The following is a 19,591-nucleotide window of genomic DNA, read 5'->3' on the forward strand; positions in this document are numbered from 1 at the left end:
TTTTTCTTTTTTTTTTTGGGGGGGGGGGTGGAAGAGGTGTATTTATGCTCTCCCCTTTCCTCCTCAATCACCTCTCCATTTCTAAGTGATGTGGAAAATGTTGATGCCAAAAAATAGCTAGATGAAATACTGATAAATGTGGGAATCACTTACTTAGAACAGAGGCAAATTGGAAGGCAGCTGTTTTTCATCTCTTCTGTTAACTTGGGAGATGGGAGGGGTTATTGAAGAATTGGGGTTGATTTATGTCCCCATATCATGCTCTTGAAGAAGGGAAAAAAGCAAGAGTGCTGAGAGTGAGAATCAAGCACACAGCATTTCTTCAGGCTTCTGTTCATTATAGATCGTCTACTAAGAAATGGAGGGAATGTTTTTTACAGCCCTTTGTCCCTGCTTTACGTCAAATGTCGTAAGTGCTAGGGATAATACAAAACTAATTCATAGTATGCTTTATTCCCAGAGCAACTTTGTGCTTGAAAGACTGTGTTAAAAGAGGGATCAGTGGTGTTCTGCAGTCATAGCAACAGGAAGAAGTTGTGGTGCTGAGCGTGATGTCTGGGTTAATTCTAGATGGCTATCATAGAGGTGTTGTAGTACTAAGTACAACTGGGGTTTTGAGGAACCCCTTTCATTATGTTAATGGAGAACGTATTTTAAATTCTTATATAGCACAAGTGATCTTGGCATTATTATATAGATAGTTCATTCAAATGTCTGCTCAGGCATGGCCAAAAGACAAAGTTAGGGATTGGAAAACAGAATAAAACAGGAACACTCATTCTGGCGTTGTCAAAACTCATGTCTGCAGTTCTGACTATAAGTCTGAGAGGCATGATAGAACTAAGAAGGATTCAGAGATAAGCAAAAAAAAAAAAAATCATAAAAGGTGTGGAATGACATCCATAGGATCAGAGTACGGCTAGGACTCTTCAGCTTGGAAAAATCTTGATTGAAGAGTGGCAGTGTCGTACCAGAAAAGGTATGGAGAACTAAACACAGCATAATCACTCATGACTTCTCTTGAATAAAGAGAGAACTCAATAAAATTCGGACAACAAGTTTAAAACAAAAGCTTTTTCTTTTAATTTATTTTAATACAAGGCATGTGTAATTGATTGTGGAACTCACTGTAATAAAATGTCATGAAGGTGAAAAGTATAAATGGATTCAGGAAGAGGTTAAATTTTCATAGAGGTTAAACTCGGGGACTATGAAACATGATGGTCTGGCTTCTTAAGTCCATAAACTGCTGATTGCCAGAAGCCAGGAGGGTGTATTTGGGAAAGAACTGCTGTAAGCTTACTCTGGCTTTATGTGTTCTTTCTCAAGGCATGTGCTACTGATGGTCACTGGACATAGGATATGCATAAGAATGAGACTTTGGGGCATTTTTATGGCTTTTTTCCCAACATCTCTAGCTGTCTGAGTCCATTTGCAGACATGATACTGTGGTGGCCCTCCACTTAACGATCAAACCACCTCCTTGTACTACTCTACTCCTCTCATCATACATCAAGGCATTCAGTAGCTCTGTCTACCACAGCATCATCCAGGAACTTTTCTGATTTTCTTATTCAGTGGGACTCCATGAATTTCATCAGAGCAAATGTTTCATACGGTGCTGATCCCCATTCTGTTGTCTCTCTTCAAGCAGCATTTATATAGTCACTTCAGCCTCGCTTGTTGTCGTTTAAATTGTCTTGGAAACCTTTTCCAGCTTATCGACTTCTGTTTACTGAAGTTATGCACTCTTATTATCTAGGTAATTTAGTTGTTGCTTTCCTAGTTAGGACCCATGCTGCTTTCCAGCCCCTAGCCTTTTTGTTTTCCACTTCTGGTTTTACGTATTTCTCCCTCCAAATAGTGGGTGGGAGGAACTTCCTGCTTTTGTCATGGAAAGGATGGAAGAAGTGTGGGGTTCTCCTTCATGTTTGCTGTGAATTTCTGAAGCAAGTTTTACTGTAAGCTGTTTGTTCTGTAAATCTCCTTCAACAAGTGACAGACAATTGTGTTTTACACACACAAAATGCACTTGGGATTTTGTTGTTCTGGATTTTGCCTGTTTAATCCTGTAAATGCCAGGAGTGAATTCCAGGTCAATGCCAGTGTTCCATTAGTGGTGTGTGAGCTGGTGCAGTGAAGCTGCAGGGGCATGCTGGTTCATTAACCTCTACAGTGGTGTGCTCCAAGTGTGTATATTTTGCTGGTCTCACAGAGGCTGGGAGTGGGAACTTGGGAGTTTCCCACTATGATCAATAGGAAACCAGTGAGTACTTAGGAATGAGAATTGCTTTCCTTTCTGGTACCTGGCCCACTGCCTATTTTTGTGATTTGTGCAATATTGCAGCTTTCACACTCCTGCAGGGGTGCTGAGGTGATGGCTTTCTTCCCTGGCCATGCATATTGGAATACAGTCTGCATACAGTGTGAATGTATACAACTGTAGGTATGCCATCTTCAGGGAGCTGAGGAGATTGTCTTCCTAAGAAGGATGTCTTGTTGGAAGATGCTGTCCTGAGGGAGAGGAAAGAATTGTGGCTTAAACACAAGACTTGTAAACAAATGAAGCATGCTCCTTTAAGAAGGACTAGCCTTTAGCTAGGCTAAATAGATACCACAGTTATGCTTGCTCTGTTTTCTGTGCCCTCATGTTTTCAGACTATCTCTCCAGCTCTTGTAGTTGTGAAGAAACCTTTGAAAGTGTGACCAGTATGTAACTGCTGCAGCCATAGCCACCTGAGTTGGCAGACAGCCTGAAACAATAAGCCTTGAGGTGTGAATTCCTCCCATTCATTCAATGGATGGCTAATTCAAATGGCATTGATACAGCTTTAAAGGTGAACATTAACTGTTTCATTGTGCATCAAAGCAGCTAGAAAAAGGGGAAGGTGTGTGATGAAAGTGAGTCGCATTATGTTGGGCAGTCTTTTAACAGCACAGGGTGGGCTAGAAAAGACTTGGCTCTGAGTATTTGTGAAGCACAAGTCAACTCAATTAAAGAAACTCTAGCAATCGATGGGCAGCAGTAAACAATGGAAAATATGAACAATGAGAAAGGAAAAACAGACTTTTCATCATAACATTTCAACTGGAGTTAGTCATGCATTTGCCTGCTGGCTGTCTCATGCTCACTGAATTCTTTGACACTCTTGGTGTGCACAAGGTTTTAAGTGCTTGCTAGGTTTGGAGTTGGTACCTATGTAGTCTGAAGGGGGAGAGACTAAGTATGCTTCCACTTGATGAGTAGAAGTTTACAGGATAGGGAAGTTCATGCTGTATTTTGTTGCTGACAGAAGTAAAGCATACATTTATCTCTTCATTTATCCCAAAGGAAGATTAGCTGGGGAGAGAGAGTGTGCCATTCCTACGTAGTCTGTCTCAGGATTGTGCTAATCTGAATTTAGAGAACGTAGAAGAAATTGACTGTACAAGCTTTTACTTTAAGGCAGCACAAACTGCTAAATTACCGACCTGAGAGGCTGAAATGCATCTAAAATGCATCATCTTTCTCTATGTCAAATGACTCAATTGCTCTAATTGCAGATTGTTATTAATAATTTCAAATTACTGTACAGTTAGAGGACTTCAATGTCATAGTATAGGGAAAAGACTGCTAGTCTGAAAGTACTTTAGTCTGGAATTAAGTTGAGTGGTATGAAAGTAGAAAAATATAGTAGTGAAGCTTTCAAAGATACTCAGTGTGGATAGGTTATCTAGGAAGAAGAGCAATTGAATTAGTGCAGAAGTTAATTCTGTAGAGGCCAGAAGAAGACAGGCCCTGGAAACGTTCAGTAAGGGGGGAATAACAGTTACAATAATATAGCAAAATCCTCTTAGGCTGTGTCCTCTCCTTACAAAAACTTTTTGTGAGCAGATTCTCAGTGTCCAAATCTGGACATTCTTGACATAAATCTTTGCCAAGAGTCCTGGAAAGTCAAATAGCAGATCGAGTCCAGAATCCATATGGTGAACAAAATGATCTTAATTGACTTCACTGGGCCTCAAATGGACCTGCAGTTATCCCAGGAAGTTTGAATTACTGTTATCATCCTGGGTGCCCATCATTGAGCACTGACCTTCCAAAATTGTGCCGCAGGCTCTTCCATCCTGATCTAATGGGTCTGTTAACAGGTGTCCTACTTTTTATTTAGAAACTCTAAAACACTGTGAAACAGGCAGTGTAGTTTTCATGTGTATATATAAAACTATGTCAGGGCCACCTTAAAATCTGCTCGGTTTCACACTCTGCCTTGACTCATTTTCCCTAGATCTATCACATGCAGTTTCCAAAGGAAGGGGCCAAATGTTGTGAAATATATTGGAAGGGTTTAAAATCTTTGACCTGTTCTATGTTCTACTTGTTCATTTTTTTTCTTAGATTCTTTTTACTTGGTAAATCCCTTCACAAAAGCCATGCTGTCTTTCCTATGTTCTTCTGGTTGATCCCTCATTGATCTTTTCCAATTGACTATTCTTGGGGACTTCTGATCTTGTTGCCATAAAGTCTAGGCGGGTTCTATTTCATTACTTGTAAGTGCAGTAAATTATTTTTGAGGGTGTGCAGTATTTCCCAAACTCCCCACTCATTTTCCAGTGTCTGAATCTGGTGGCTGTCCAGTCCTCTAAGCTGATGTGGTGTCTTCTGCTGCCCTAATTGGTCCTGCTGACTTTGCATTGCTGAAATTCTCCATCCCATCTCAGAGATGGCTGCAGTCCAGGGCTGGGTGTGACAATTCACATATAAAACTACAATACCTGGAAAGCTGTTTGGGACAAAAAGGGCACATGAATGTGTCAGATATTTATGCCAGTGTTCCTGGAAGCCTTACTGTCTCCCCAGTAAAATAGGCCCAGAGGTTGGCTTTGTTTCCCTGTGGCTGAACTCAGCCAAGATCATTCCTATCCAACTTCTTAAGTGGCTTGAAAACACTGAAATGAATTGCTTTAAGCCCTAATAAGTAATTTCTATTACTGAGAAGGATGTATTCCCTGCCAGCATGGTACTGGTGCTGAAAGTGGATTACATTAGCCTTTTGTTTGAAATCAGTTGTGTTTACAACTCCACTTCAAAGTCTTTACAGCTTTAAAATAGAGCTGGCAGAAACTGTTTAACAAGTCAATGCTGCCCTGGGATTTGCATTGTTCTATCTTTAGTTGTTAGGGGGAAAGACTTCATTTTCCTGTACTTTCACTTCACCCGGGGAAAATGTTGCAGAACAATAAGCAGCCTATTCAGTTTTGCCTTACCACTGGTTTGCTGGTTTATACCTAGGTGCAGATGTCTCCTTACACAATGAATTGTAACTTCTCCAATGTTTCAGAGCGCTTTCACTTTAAAGCTTGATTTCCTGTGAGATGACACTGCACTCTCAGATTATTTTATTTTCCAGTAGTTTTTCATTATGATGAAGAATCCTTTAAATAATACAAGTTTATGGAAGTGTGGAGCCTTTAGATTTTGCACATTAACTTCTTCCTTCTGTGGCACAAGAGAGAAGCACGTTCTTTCAGTGACCCAGGGAAAACAACAGCATTGGTTTAAAGATGGATGCAACCCTACTGTTTTAAATTCATAGATTTTTAATCACTACACACATAATGAAAAGTCAATGTAAGTGGGCAGAAGAGGAAGCAGAGTGGGTGGGTTAGTGCTGTTGTTTCACCAAATGTTTCTTTGCTGAAGCAGAGAGGAAGCTGAAGCAAATAACATGATCTCTTTCTTTGGTTAAAGGCTACCTCAGACTTGGCCTGCTTTTCAAACCTTCCTTGGTCTGTGTTGCTCCAGTTCAGGAGTAGAATTTCCTTCCTTTCCAGGGCCACTGACCTGGAAGAAGGTGAAGAGAAACATCATCTCTGTGAAAATAAAGATCATAGCCATTTCCTTTCTCGGACTGATGTAGTTCAGTTTCTAGTTTGAGGAAGAAGTGTAGGCACTGGGGTAGATCTAGAGTCTGTCAAAAATGCAACAGATAACGAGTGAAATATGAACTTAAAGTCAGGCTGAACTCTTTGCATTGAGCATGCAGATTTTTCTGCTGCTCTGCCACAGGATGAACCCTAGGTAGTTCTGTGTTCCCCCATCTTTTTCCCCCGAGGGGCAGGTGAAAGAGGAGACATAGACTCATATAATCTTACTATGAAAAGACCTTGTAAACACATCAAGGCCCTTCCCCAAGAAGTGAAAGACTGCAGTTCATAGCTGGAGCGTGCATCAGGCAGAGCCTGAAGCAGTCGTCTCTCCACATACCTGCAGACTCCTGGGTTCTGACTTCTGTGGCATAAGCTGAGACTGGTTTTGCACCTTCTTGCTTTGATAGGAAGGACCTTCAGATTAGTCTGTATTTTCTCATGAAATGCTCCACCTGGGAAAAAAAGGAACGGTTTTGTTAAATGGTTTTGCCAGAGAAGTCCTCATCCACCCCTCCTTACCCCACTAATGTCTTGTCTTTCTAGAGGAACCCATACCAAGAGAACTTGTTTGCTCAGTTCTTACATGAGGTATCTCTGACACCTCAAACAAAGCTCCACCTTGTTGCCCAAGTAGAAATAAAGTTAGAGTAGTTTGGCAGTATAAAGTGCTAAAGCCTTGGACTGCTCATAGGCGTTACCTGCTCGGAGCGCCCTTGGTCCTATGGCAAATGTGTGAAACACTAGTGATGGAACCAGGTAAATCTCTGTGGGGAGGAGGGTGTAAGTAGTAGTTAATGGATAACACGGTATGCCTCCCTCTGTAGTGGTGGGGTGTTTTTTGGTAAAGCAGGGACAGGGCTTTGTGCCCCCTCCTGGTAATGGCACAGGGAAAGAGGTGTAAATATCAAGTGAGCAAAACTGGGCTTGGATTTTGTGCTCTGAACCTTTATGTTACAGTTTTAATGTCTCTGCTCTCCGGGGTGCCTAGGATTGATGCTTAAACTGGAGGTGTTTTGGGTTTTTTTTCTGGAGCTTTGTTCAAGGGAAAGGGGAGGGGAGGAGACAGATGTAATAAACGTGGGCCTTGTGCTTGAATCTTGGAAGAACACACTAATATTACAAAATGGCTTTGAATGAACAATGAGCAATATTTACAAATAGTTCCCAAATACTTCTTTTCTGCTGGAGTGCTATTTGTGTCCTAAAACAAGCTTTTCATTATAAACACTGTTTTCCCTGAGGTGATACAGAAGATGCATCAGTGCCTCATGCTGCCAAGCACTGTGGCTTTTCAGAAGGAAGAAGGCTTAATGCTATTTGTCCAACCCAGCCAGAGATCTACTGTTTATAATCTGAAATATCATAAAATGTGTTTTCAATTACCTCATGCATATTTTTAAAGAATTAAATTTCCATCAAAGGATTTTGTGAGCTGTTTGATCTCACTGTGTCTAAAGAGCCCAATCTGACTGCAGATAGTTTTGTCTGAACACATATTGCACAATTGTAATGAATGTGCCCTTTGAGGGTATGTGACTTTAAGAGAAATCAGTCAATTTATTAGTGAGAGATTAGTGAGAGGATGGTGGGGGGCTAATTTCCAGTGTTAGCTGTGAAATGAGTAGCTAAGGACTGGATGTACAAAGGGTCTGTTCTTTATACTATATGATTCTTTGTGCTATATGGCTGACAAGCTGTTATTTTCTCACTGTGTTGATCTGGATATAGGGTTCCATTTTCCAGGCATCTTTAAGTGTGAGATGGAACCCTACCCCACTGTGAGAACCTGGAAACAAAAGATGTAGGGTTTTTGTTGTTGTTTTTTTTGTTTTTTTGCACTGAAAAAAGACTGTTTGTGACACCATTGTGCTAGACCCTGTGCAAGCACATGGCTTCTTTGTGCTGAGTCTTAATACACAAGCAAAAGATATGGAAAAGAGAAAAATGAAATGGTTTTATCCAGAAATAGTATCAGATGTTCGAATTCCTGTTTCATTGTTCAGTCTGCTAGTTCGTGCTGCTTTTCCAGTGTCAGGATCTGAACAGTGTAATGATGTAATTCAGATTTCTGCTGCTCCTAGATGGAAACTGCATTTGCTAAACTAGAAAAGCAGGGGGAAATATCGATAGTCCACAATTTTTCTTGCCGTGCTGGTACACCTCACATAAAAAAAAATTTAGATCTTCTGGAAATGTTAGCTTAAATCTTGAGTGGTAATTAGTCCAGTGAATTACCATGCTCATGTTGCTATTTTAGCTTTGGAACTGGTCCTGGATATATCTACAGGACACTGTAATGCCCTGATCAGGTTTACATAAGAGGTAAGAATGCATTTCCCTTTCTGTTAAAGGAGCCTCCTTCAACAACACAGATGTTTAGAAGTAATTCTACTGCAGTCAAGCATGTATTATTAAGCATTTTGATCTGTTTTTACATCATTCTTTATTACTAAGGAATCTGATACGAAAGCAGAGTTTCTGTTTCTTAAGCATTTTGCTTTTTCCCAGCACTTACTACCCACCTAACATTCAAATCCTGTGGTTGGTTAGTCTGAAGGTTGGGTAGCTTTTGATACTGCTATCTCTGTGTACCAATTTGCAGCCCTCTTTTAGAAATTTAATTTTATCTTCATTTAATTAACTAATGTAAATGCATACTGCACCAAATTAAAATGAAAGTAAGTTGGGAACATTTGATTACATATATTTGTGTGGTGGGATTTAATCACCATCTCTTGCTGACGTTGTAGCTGATTACTTAGGAAATGCCTGCAATGTCACAAATAAATGTCAGCTGGAAAATAAGCAGCACAAGGTGAAGCTTTAATAAGACAAAGAGTTGTTCTATGCAGATGTTATCTGTACTGACTGAAAGAGAAAGCCAGACACTCTGTACAGCAACAGCACAGTTGTATCTAAACAGAAAGGGGCCTATTTTTCCAGTTTCCAGCTAGTGATAGTGCAGACAGTAATGAGATGCAGAGCTGCTTTCCATCTTACTCTGCCAATTCAGCTCTAGCAAAGATGCCAAATAAGTTTCCATTTGTGAGATTTTTCGGTAGAAAACAGCTCTAGCAAAATCATTGCTCTTTTTTTTCTATTGAAATTTTCTTTCCCATTTTGTGATATTTGCTACCTGTCTGACTGTCATTAGCATGAAGCAATGGAAGATTTGTATAAATGGTATGTATGGAAAATCCCTAAATCATTCACTGGCTTTCTTAGTGTTCCTGGAAAGGAAAGTAGTGACATCTCTAGGGATGTTTTTTCTATCAACTGGACCTTCACTAATGTGATTAGCAGGCTAAATGCTCCAAATATATCTGTATCACTGACATCATTTGCATCAGAGGTGAATTTTGCTCATTTATTAATACATCAATAAAAACCCAATGCTGGTTTCCATGAGTCAGTGGAAGAATGGATTTAATTCAATATTTATTTTAATCCACGCTGTTTCAAACTAGTATTTCTGCACCACACGTACAAAAACATGTTGTGTCTGCTGGCCTTTGCTTCTACTGAAGACTTAGGTGAAATTTCCTCATATCAGAAGCACCTTGACCATAGGTACTATATTCTGGTTCTAGATGACTGGTTTAATTCCAGGGACTTGTGGACACCATGCAGTCCTCAGTGGGGTTTTCTGTTTGCTTTTAAACCATTAATGTTGTGGGGAGGGGAATATTGTATGTAATAGTCTGGATCTTGTTGCAAGGCAGACTTATGCTTGTTAACATGGTTATTTGTGAGATCGCGTATGTGGAAATGAGAATGAGAATTGGATGTTACACTTTGAGAAAACAGCATCTTTGGAAAGGTTTTGGGGATAGTACTGAATAAACAAGGAAATAAGGACTCTCGCTGTGATGCTGTAGGCAAGACGTCTGATCAAGTCCTTACTGAGATGCAGAGGAGGCAAGATATATCAAGGAGAAAGGTGGGGTGTTGCTCTTCTGTAACACCACTGAGACCATTACACAGTTACCATATCCAATTCTAGTAGCCACACATCACAAAGGAGGCTGAAATTGGAAAGTTTTCAGGAAAGAGATAAAAGGATGATTCATTGTCTGGAAAAATGCCTTGAAGCCAGAGACTAAAGAAGCTCAGTCTGTTTAACTTTTCGAAAGGATAAAAGGTGACTCTAGCTGGTTACAATAGTGCCTACCTGGATAGGAGGTAGAATGAGGTAGAATTGGATCCAGAAGTTGGAAGCTGAAGGAGGGTTTAATTCCAAGTGAGGTGCCAAATGGTTTAGCCATCTAAAAAATAAATAAAAATCTTGCTTTAGGGACTTACTAGGGTGGCTGGATGCCTCCTCCAGAGGTTCGTAAATAAATGGAGAAATTCTTGCATGATTTCTTTGGGCTGTGTCCCACCACGCTCCGACAAGATGATTGGAATAATCTCCTCTGACTTTGAACTCCATAAAACTTCTCAGTTGCCAGTTTGAATTCAGTTCAAATGTTCAGTTTATGGTCCAGTTTATAGGCTATCTGAAGACCTATTAAGAAGCTAGTTGCTATTGTCTTATTTTTGGAGGGCAGATATCTGTCAAAAACCATCCTCATAAATGGTGCCAAGGGAAAGCCTTGTTAGAGAAATTAACTACTAGAGTCATACAGGCTCTATTTTTATTGTATTGATTTAACTCCTGGGTTAATTCACAGCTGGCCATCTTCCCTTAAATCATGTTGAAGGACTGCACAGGCCAGATGAAGGCTAGAATCTCCATTTGTTTGTCCTCTAAAGTTAGCACAGGTAAGCTAGGGAAAAACTGGAACATACAGTCAGACTTGGAGCAAAGCCTGGGACAAGCTTCTGAGGTCTAATCCCATTTCTCTGGCTTTCAAGAAGTCACTTTGGCCGAAATTTTAGGAGTGAGGCTGCAAAAGTGTGCATGTCTGCACAGAACATGCCCAAGTGTGGGATTTGTGTCAGTGTGTACAAGAGTGTGTGTGTGTGTGTGTGTGTGTGTGTGTGTGTGTGTGTGTGTATGTTAAGCTGAAGAGCTTAGGGAAAACTCAAGCTTAATTAAGGTAATTTGGGGGGTTTTTTTTGCTCTCTGTAATAATTTGGCTGAAGAGAAGCTAAGACTAGCTGGGTGTTATTACTACATATGTAGATTGAAACAAAAAAGAAAAAGTTCACTTTATTCTCAGTCTGTCTGAGGAGTCAGTTACTGATAACGAAGACCTGTATGCTATAGCACAAGGAGGACAGCTTCTCTAGGAGTCATTTGAGATCTTTACTGATACAGGGGCAGCTTTCATTTAAAGATGAGCCTATATAATATTTAATTAGAATCTACTGATCTGGGTGTGAGAGAAAAACCTGAAAAGCAATCATGTTTTATTAAGCAAAATTTTTGAGAGAGTAATGGGAGAGTATTTCCACCACTGAGTGAAAAATTGGCCCATGCTAGTTCTTTTCATGTAAACAGATCCTTTTTTTCAGAAAACCTTATTTCGTGAGACTGCATTTACTCCAAGATACACAAATCATACTGTGTGAAAGCTATAAACTTTTTATCTTATTTGTTTTGGTTGGAAATGGCCTTGGTCTCTTTTAAACCCATAGAAATTAAATAGTCTAATGACTGTGGCACAATGAAGAAGAATTTAGGCTTATTTTATAAATTGCAGTTACCAGTGTGCATGGGAGAAGGATGCTGTCTGTTTTCTTAGCTGTTCTAGGGGGGAGATCATCTTCATAGAAGTGGCAGATGCTTTTCTGTGTATGCTCTGTCTCTACATCTCCCTCTTCTCGCAGACTTTTTTTAATGTCTTTTGGAAATATGCCATAGAAGGGATTATAGAACATGGAATATCTCTAATGAAACAACGGCGGGCAGGCTGGCTTATACAGATTATTTTGTACAAATGACTGCTCTGAAAAACGAAGTCCAGAGTTGCATGCTAATGCTTTCATCATCCATATGACTAATGGTCCTTTCTTTGTGAAAGTTAGAAAACTGTTCGATTCTGCAGCATCGTCTCCATATTGCAGAAGTTCCACATGATACAGATGCCAGGATCCCTTTCAAGAGGAGCTGTCAAAGAGTAGTCATTAATTGGGTGCTCATTTAGGATCATTTTCAGGGTTATTTTTAAGATCCTAACAAATCAAATAAATATGATGATATGTGTGCTCTCTTGCAAATTTTAGGCATAGCCTCTATACAAAGGATTTCTATTTTAGTGCCACTTTTTTTCTTTTGATTTCTTTCTTCCTGCAATGGTGAAAATTTCTTAGTTTGTTGTGGTATGCTGCTTTTTGGAGCATCAGAGATATCTGCAGGCACTTTTTACACATCAATTCAGAATGAATTGATTTCATACTGGTATCCCATTGTAGTAGTTGGGCATTTCCCACCAAGAGGTAAGTGTGAACTTGTCTTGCTTGAGCCAGCATGCAGGACTGGAGAACCCCAACATATTTCTTATCAGAAGGTAAGAGAAATTTTGTGGTATTCCATATTTTCTCAAGACAGTTGTACGGGGAGTCAGCAAAGACTGGGCTGATCATTGCAATTTTTTGTAGGCAGTCTTCTATCCCTAATAAATAGCAGCACCTTTAAAAGTAGTCTCCTGTGTATCAATCAGTAACACAACCTTGCTGATTGTTCACACAACTGTAGTTTCAGTCATATACACATAGCATCATCCTTAGTAAGACAGGTCAATAAACATTTTGAGAGCCTTTCTCTTGTCTGTTTTTTGGCTATGTTTTAAAGCAGGGTTGCTGCTTCCTCTCTGGTCACAAAGGTCAAGCATTCAAGCAGTAACCCTGAAAACTTTGCTGAGTCCCAATTTAGAATATGGTTGCCCATACTTGAAGCTCTGTGCTAGATGCATCTTAGGGTGAGTATTATTCCCTTTGGTATGGTATCATAAACACTACCATCTTTGACTGAATACAGCAAGGAATGTAGTCTTTTTTTATATACAAATCTGTTGTCCAACCCTTTATTATTTTCTGTATTTGCAATTTGCTCAGTAACCTATAGAGGATAGTCTGTTTCTAGCCAAGGTGCTTACTTTCTGCATTTCAGGCAAATAGTCTTATTTGTGTTTGTGCTCTCTTCCCTATTTTTTCTGCAAAGTTCTAGGTATAGTGGCTGTGTTTGACTTTAACCCGAGTTAGCCATTACGAAGGACAAGAGGAAGCTGGATTGTGACTCTCTGTACTTGTTTGTTAGCTCTGGATGGGGCATGGTCTGTGTTCTTCAGAAGTATCGGGGTTGCCAAGGTACTAGTACTGGAAGTACCTAGCTGCCTAGGCTTACCCCAAGACCCAGCTTATTAACAAGAAAGGCCCTCAAATCAGCCTAGATTTGAGTTTGAATGTGATACTTAGTGATGGCACGTTGTCTGCAGTGCGGCAATGTGCTGTCTGCTTTGGGTGTCTTGGAACTCAAAACAGTGGAAAGGGAGGAGAGGTCCTCCTGTGCGCAGGCTTGCTGTTAAAGTGAAAACCACATTTCATTGCACAGCTCTTATTCAGTGAAGAAATAAAATATTTCTTTGGGGAGGTGAGTGTAGAAGGGATTCATTTTCTAATTTTTGAAAATCTCCTGGGGACTGGGAGTGGTTCAGGTTTGTTTCTTTACAGGGAGCGGCATTTATTTTTGCCAGACATGGCCCAGCTCCAATTAAGTTAAATCCTGATTAAAGGAAAGTTAGGTATATTTTATGTGATTGGACTATCCAATCCCCTTCCCCCCCCCAACAATCCCTAGGGTGCAGTAAAAAGAATATTAACTCCCTTAAAGAAGCTATGTTAAAGGAACCATGCCTCTTCAAAAAGCTGACGCAAGTCATTGCAATCCTTCCAGTCCACTGTCATGAATATCTGCTTCTCAAGTGGATTCCAATATCCCCAAAGAATTTCAGATAAACAAGATTATACTATGTAGTCTATGAAAGGAGAAGAAATGAACTGTTTTCATCATTAAACATGAGGACTGTAGACCCAAAACATCTTTGCAAATTATAGTCCTATCAGCTTTTAAACTACTGAAAGGTCTGAGGTCAGTCTTTATCATAAGAGCAAGGTTTAATCTGGTACAACTCTTCTATAAAGGAATGTCAATGATTGCATTTTCAATTACTGCATTTTCCAGTGTTCGTATGTGTTTCCTCTTTGGACCTCTAAATAATGTCTGTATAAAACCCATGAAGGCAGAATCCCCATTCTCATAAATTCATTAATTCAGTCCTTAAAGGACTGTGGATTAAGCTTGCAATGAATTTCCTTTTTTTTTTTTTTTTTTTTTTTTTTTTTATTACTGGGTGATGTCATTGCAGGCATAAAGAAAGAATACGAATATAGCTGGAGCACTCAAAATTCGCAAGAGCAGAAGATGGGAATTTTTTTTATTTGGATCAGGGGATCATTCCAGAGAAGTAAGTGTACTTTTCCAGCATTTAAAGCCATCAGGTTTTTATTTGATATTGTTTTTTTCTAAGTTTTGGCACTAGTGAGAAGTTGGGAGCTGACAAGAACTGGTCATAAGCAGAGATATGCAGCTATTGTTTAATCTCTTCTCTCTGCCTGTCAATGCCACGCTGTAGTACTTCCAATACAGGTGCCATGTCCTAGTAGTCCTCAGAGAGACAACTGTAGAGATTTTGATTCTTCAAGAGCTGGAAAATCCTAATTTATTTGTGGTTTTACAAACTCAGTTTGTGTTACAGTGACAAATCTGCCTTTTCAGTGGGAAACAAAGTAGCAGCTGTACTGATAGAGTACGAATTAAGATAGCTCCTGTTGGCATTCTAAAGAAACTCTATGGTTCAGTGTTAAGGTATCTCCTTTCCTGTCTCTACCTTGTAGAGATACATAATGTATCAAGAACAATTCTTTAGCTCAGGCAATAGCTTGTCATGGGTTTAAGGCAGGAGGTGCATTGGTGCAGAGGTGTCAACAGTGGCTTAACTGATTTTTCTTTATTCCTGTAATGTAGGCATCCAGTGGGATATGCAAGTCTGTTGCTTATCAGTTCTCTTGAATGCATAACCCCTGATTAAGACTCAGTAAAAGAGGAAGATAGTATTTTCTGTCTGTTGTATAGAAGGGAGGCACAGAGTACTTCTGAGTTGCCCAAGGCATGCCGGAAGTTTGCAGTAGACCTAGGAACTGCATGAAGCTCTGTTTAAATGAAATTGCTAGCTGTGGGTTGCTGCGTGCTGGAAACAAAATAAAAGCCATTGCTTTTTTCAGCATCCACAAAAATGGATGGCTGAGGAAGAATTAGTGCTGACAGAAGTTTCCAGACCAGTTTTTGGCAGGGATGTCAGAAGCGACACCAGGCTAGTGACTGAGGTTGCTTCGTGCTACATTGGAGGAATGAATGGCCAAAGAGCTTATTCCAGCCATTCTGTCTTGGCCTCTCCTGGTGCCCAGTGGGTGGCATGTTCGTAAACCTGAGAAGAAGCTGGAACTGGTGCTGTTCTTACTGAATGCCTTCTCTGAACCAAGTGGAAGATCTGACTTCAGTATGACACTACTAATGTGGGTATATTACTCTGAGAAAAGTGGTGGTGGTGGTTTTTAAGTGTAAACTCTCCAACTGTAATTCTAGGAGAGCTGGTGAGTGACCATTAAGATGAAGAACTGAACTTTCATGTAACTTAAAGCTTAATTAGAGCAGGTGACCAAACAGAATGAAAATAATCACCCAGAGGGCTGCTGCTGTTACATTGTTGCTGTTCTTGTTCAAGCATGCCTAAAAGAAGCATTGCATAAAAAAATTTTTTTTGAGAGTGATAGAGACAGACAGGCACAGCTACTAGATAGGGTGTTACTATGTGGCCAGGTTGAAGCTGATTAATTTTGCTACTGACTAAAATATCTGTGGTCCTTTTCTTACATGAAGCTGATTCCAGCTCTCAGGGTTAGCACCATTTAGGAGCTGTTGCCATCTCGCAGTTTTACCTATGATGTGTGCAAAGGTGGTTAGAGGCCTGTTCTAGTTGCTGGCAGCTATGAATGCCTCCAGCTCAACCACAGTAAGGTGCCATCAGTGTTGTCCTTGCCAGCTATCAAAAGACTGCACGAGGATAGAGTGTGATGTTCAAGTTATCAAGCCTCTTCAATAAAGAAAATACACGTCTCCAGAATGTAAATCTGGTAGCTTTATTGGCATAAAAATCACCTGTGTATTTTTTTTGGGGGGGGGTGTTACTGCATATGTTATTTTTTTCTTTTTCAGTGAAAGAAATTTAACATTTACTTTGCTGTCAAGCAGTTGATACGCAGGTACAACTAGGATGTCAGATGTCTGGTGGATTCAGTCCAGTTCAGAAAGTTGTCTTGAGTCTGGCAGTTTAACTTTTTTTTTTTTTTTTTGGTGGAAAACCAACACTGTGAAATTGATCTTGATTTTTCTCCTCTTAAAACAGTGAAACAGACATTCACATGTGTTGCTTTTCCTTATTGATTTGTTCTAGTGACCTCTAGGAAATAAATTACAACAATTAAATTAAAATTTGGCTTCAAGACTGTCCAATTTGAATGCATTGCAGAAGTTCATGTCTCAGCTTGAGCCCTTTCTAATACTTGAAAGGCAAAAGCTTTTTACTACATGTATATGCTATTACCTGTTGCTGCTGCACTTGACTTAGCTCGAGAGGAGCTGCTATGCCATGGCTAATTCTCTTCTAAATGTAGTTAGAATGAAAAATCGCACTACAGGAAGCAGATAATTGTAGGAGATGTATTAATAGGAAAATTGCCCGCCCTGGGAAGAATTTGCAATTGTAAATCTATCTCGCATTTAAAATTTTGTAGTTGCGTTCCCTTAAAGAAAGGTTTAGTCTTTTAAGCGCCTTGCTCTGGAATATTGCTTAGGCATATATAGTTGTATGTTTTCTTTATTGATGAATAAATGTAACTCTGAAATATTTTGAAAGCACTAGAATCTTCAGATGGTTAAATAATTTTTGATTGCTGAGCCTCTGGTGTAATGGTGAACATATGGCCAAAATTATGGTCGTCTTTGTTGCTAGGAAACCTGCTTCCATGTAGAAAATAACTTATACAGAGACCTGTGAAGGCAAAAAAGGAAATAGGAAGGAGAGAGAAAAGGTAAACCTGAACAGTATGCAAACACAGGTCTCCTTAGTCTCTCTGGGTTGGAGACTTTAAGTTAACAGATGTCTTTCTGCCAGAGAAACTGTGAAGATATTTTTTAATGCTTCAGCTAGCAAGGTTTGTCTAAGTATTTATTAATTTTACTTGTAACCATTGTAAAAAGAGTTTCACCCTGTGGATGAACTGAGTAGCTTGGAGCAGATGTCTCACTTAGACATGCTCACATACTTCAACTTTATCATATGTCTGTTCCTGAGCTTTAAACCTGCCAGTAGTGCCCCCAGTATGTGTTAGTGGTGCTTTTCATGACCTCTAAGTTCATTATCAATCAGCATTTTGATTAAAACACTTGCTTTCCTCAGTGTTTGCTTAACTCAAATGCAAAAATATTGTAAAGGATTCAGTCCTGTCAGATGCCAGTAATCCTGTATGTTAGTACTTTACAGGACCGTGTCTCTTCAGACTGAAAGCTGTACCCAGATCTTGTATCCTTCGTCTATGGCTGTAACTTCTTTTTTCCTTCCGTCTTGGCTGGTCTTAGAAAGACATGTGTGCGTACTTGATGTTCTTCCTCTAAGTAGTCTGACCAAGTTCATAGAGAAATTTATGTTTGTGCAAGGCTGTGCAACAAGCATCAAAGTCCTTGGGGAAAAGGACTGGCATTAGCGAGGATTAGCACTAAGAGAAAAGGGGCTGGTATTTTCAAACCAAAGGGCACATTGATGCACTTTATATGATTTGTATTTATCCGTTCCATTTATTAAACTTTAACAATACAAACCTCCCATTGACTTTTTTTTCCAAGTTAAAAAAAAAAAAAAAAAAAGTAGTAATAGTTTAGGCTTCAAAACCAACCTGGCTGTCTCCAAAGGACAGGGCAAGAAGCTACTTTGTAACAGTACAGACAGCCTGAAGGTACTAAAAACCTGTAATAAATGGCTTAGCTATTTCTCTGTGTTTACTCTCTTCCTGAAGTTGCATGCATTTGTGGGGAGGTTGTTATTAGGTTATTTTATGCACACCAGCAGTCTTGGTCTCCTTGGAACAGTAAGGACATGTAACTGTTATTTAAATGACATGTAAGTTCTTGCCTCAGACCTTTTGGGCTCAAGTAATCAGAATCTTTAGTGCAGAAGACATAGCAGCTTTGTATGAGAGGGGTTAAAGCATAGGCAGCACTTCAATCTAAAAGAAGTAGCAGTTAAAATACACATAGTAGGGGGGAAAGCTGGCCAAAAGAAAGCCCACAAAAATCCTTTCCTAGTCTCTGGAAGATTTATAAGGTACCACAGAATCCTTCCTGAAGTAAATTTAAAGTATTTTAAAAATGCAGCAAGACACCAGGAAACTTATCACTAGCACTCTTTCTTTTTTTTTTTTTAAACCTGGAGTACAAGATGAAGAGAGCTTAAAAATAAGAACAAGAGAATCCTCTGGCCTCTGAAACAATTGCCACTCTTCATGAAAAGATCTCCATGCACACTTTTTTTTTTTTTTTTTTTTTAACCAAATACTTTTCCAACCATCTCTAGTTACTGCAAGAATACTTTCCACTTCTCTGGATGAATGTCTTGCATCTGAGAGTCTCAAAGAGCTTAAGTGATTAAGTTTGCCAAAAGGCATGATCAAAAGTCTGTTAAGTCAAGGGAGCCTTCCTATTCAGTTCAACAGAGCTTGGGTTTGGAGGTATTAATCCATTTGAGACTGGGGCAGGTGGAACCCTAAAGCAGCTAAATATGGAGTTGTTATGTGCCCAATTTTGATTTTTACTATCTGTTTCAAACTCTTAACCCTGAACAAAATTGAGCCTGTTCCTTCACAGAATTAAAGCCATAAAGGCATATAATTAAAAAATTCCACCATACCAACCCTCAGCTAATCTGCCTTTAGACAAGAATATAGAGAACAGTTCAGCCCTAATAGTGTGAACACTTACTTTCATGATTAATTTGGTACAGAAGTGCAACCATACTGAACTTGGCTAAAACTCTGTGTGCAAGTGTCAGTGCTGTTTACTGCTGCACACAAAAGCATACCCAAGCAGAGGCTCCAAGGTGAACCATAGCAAGCTGAGCAGGTGGTGTTCAGGGCTATCAGACAAGTGGCCTGTAGATGAGATTTGACTTTCAGAGTGATTCCTTCCAGTTACTGAGTGATTTATTTCCTCCTCAAACATAAGTGTATTTGTTTGCTTTTGACCATCAGCAAATCAGCATCATCTGGCTCTGGTCTGTCAGAAAGCTGGGCAGCCCTTTGGAAGAGGTAGGTAGAGCTCCAGAGTCTTGATTTGACCTTTACCTATTACCTGGCTTTTAGCAGTGCAGTATAGTTGGACATGAAACCATCAGGCCTTAGTGCACTGCAGTGAGTAGAAAAGGTTGAAGTGTGCCTCCTGCAAGACGGGCTACCATGGAGAATTCACACATCTGTATACAGACCCTGTCTTCACTAACGTTCTTCCTGAGCAAGGAACATCGCAAGATCGTCCCTCAGTGAGTCCATACCTGAGGTCTTGTGTTATGGCAGTGGCGAAGCAAAGAATAAAATCCAGGAGTCCTGATACAACTGCTGGGTAAGCCTC

General features: G+C 39.8%; 1 protein-coding gene across 6 annotated transcripts in view; it reads left to right on the forward strand.

Moving 5' to 3' along the window:
• Positions 1–19,591, forward strand: part of MYLK (myosin light chain kinase) — a 228,691-nt gene that overhangs the window by 27,610 nt on the left and 181,490 nt on the right. The window contains exon 1 of one of the 6 annotated variants that reach the window (XM_064514693.1): positions 14,264–14,321. The exons of the other annotated variants lie outside the window; for them this stretch is intronic. Coding sequence (XP_064370763.1) covers positions 14,279–14,321 — 43 coding nt within the window. The 5' untranslated portion in view covers positions 14,264–14,278. Of the gene's footprint in view, positions 1–14,263; positions 14,322–19,591 lie in introns of those variants that run through there. 6 annotated transcript variants of the gene reach the window in all.

Source organism: Dromaius novaehollandiae, chromosome 7 (genome assembly GCF_036370855.1).
Source record: "Dromaius novaehollandiae isolate bDroNov1 chromosome 7, bDroNov1.hap1, whole genome shotgun sequence".
Taxonomy (NCBI): domain Eukaryota; kingdom Metazoa; phylum Chordata; class Aves; order Casuariiformes; family Dromaiidae; genus Dromaius; species Dromaius novaehollandiae.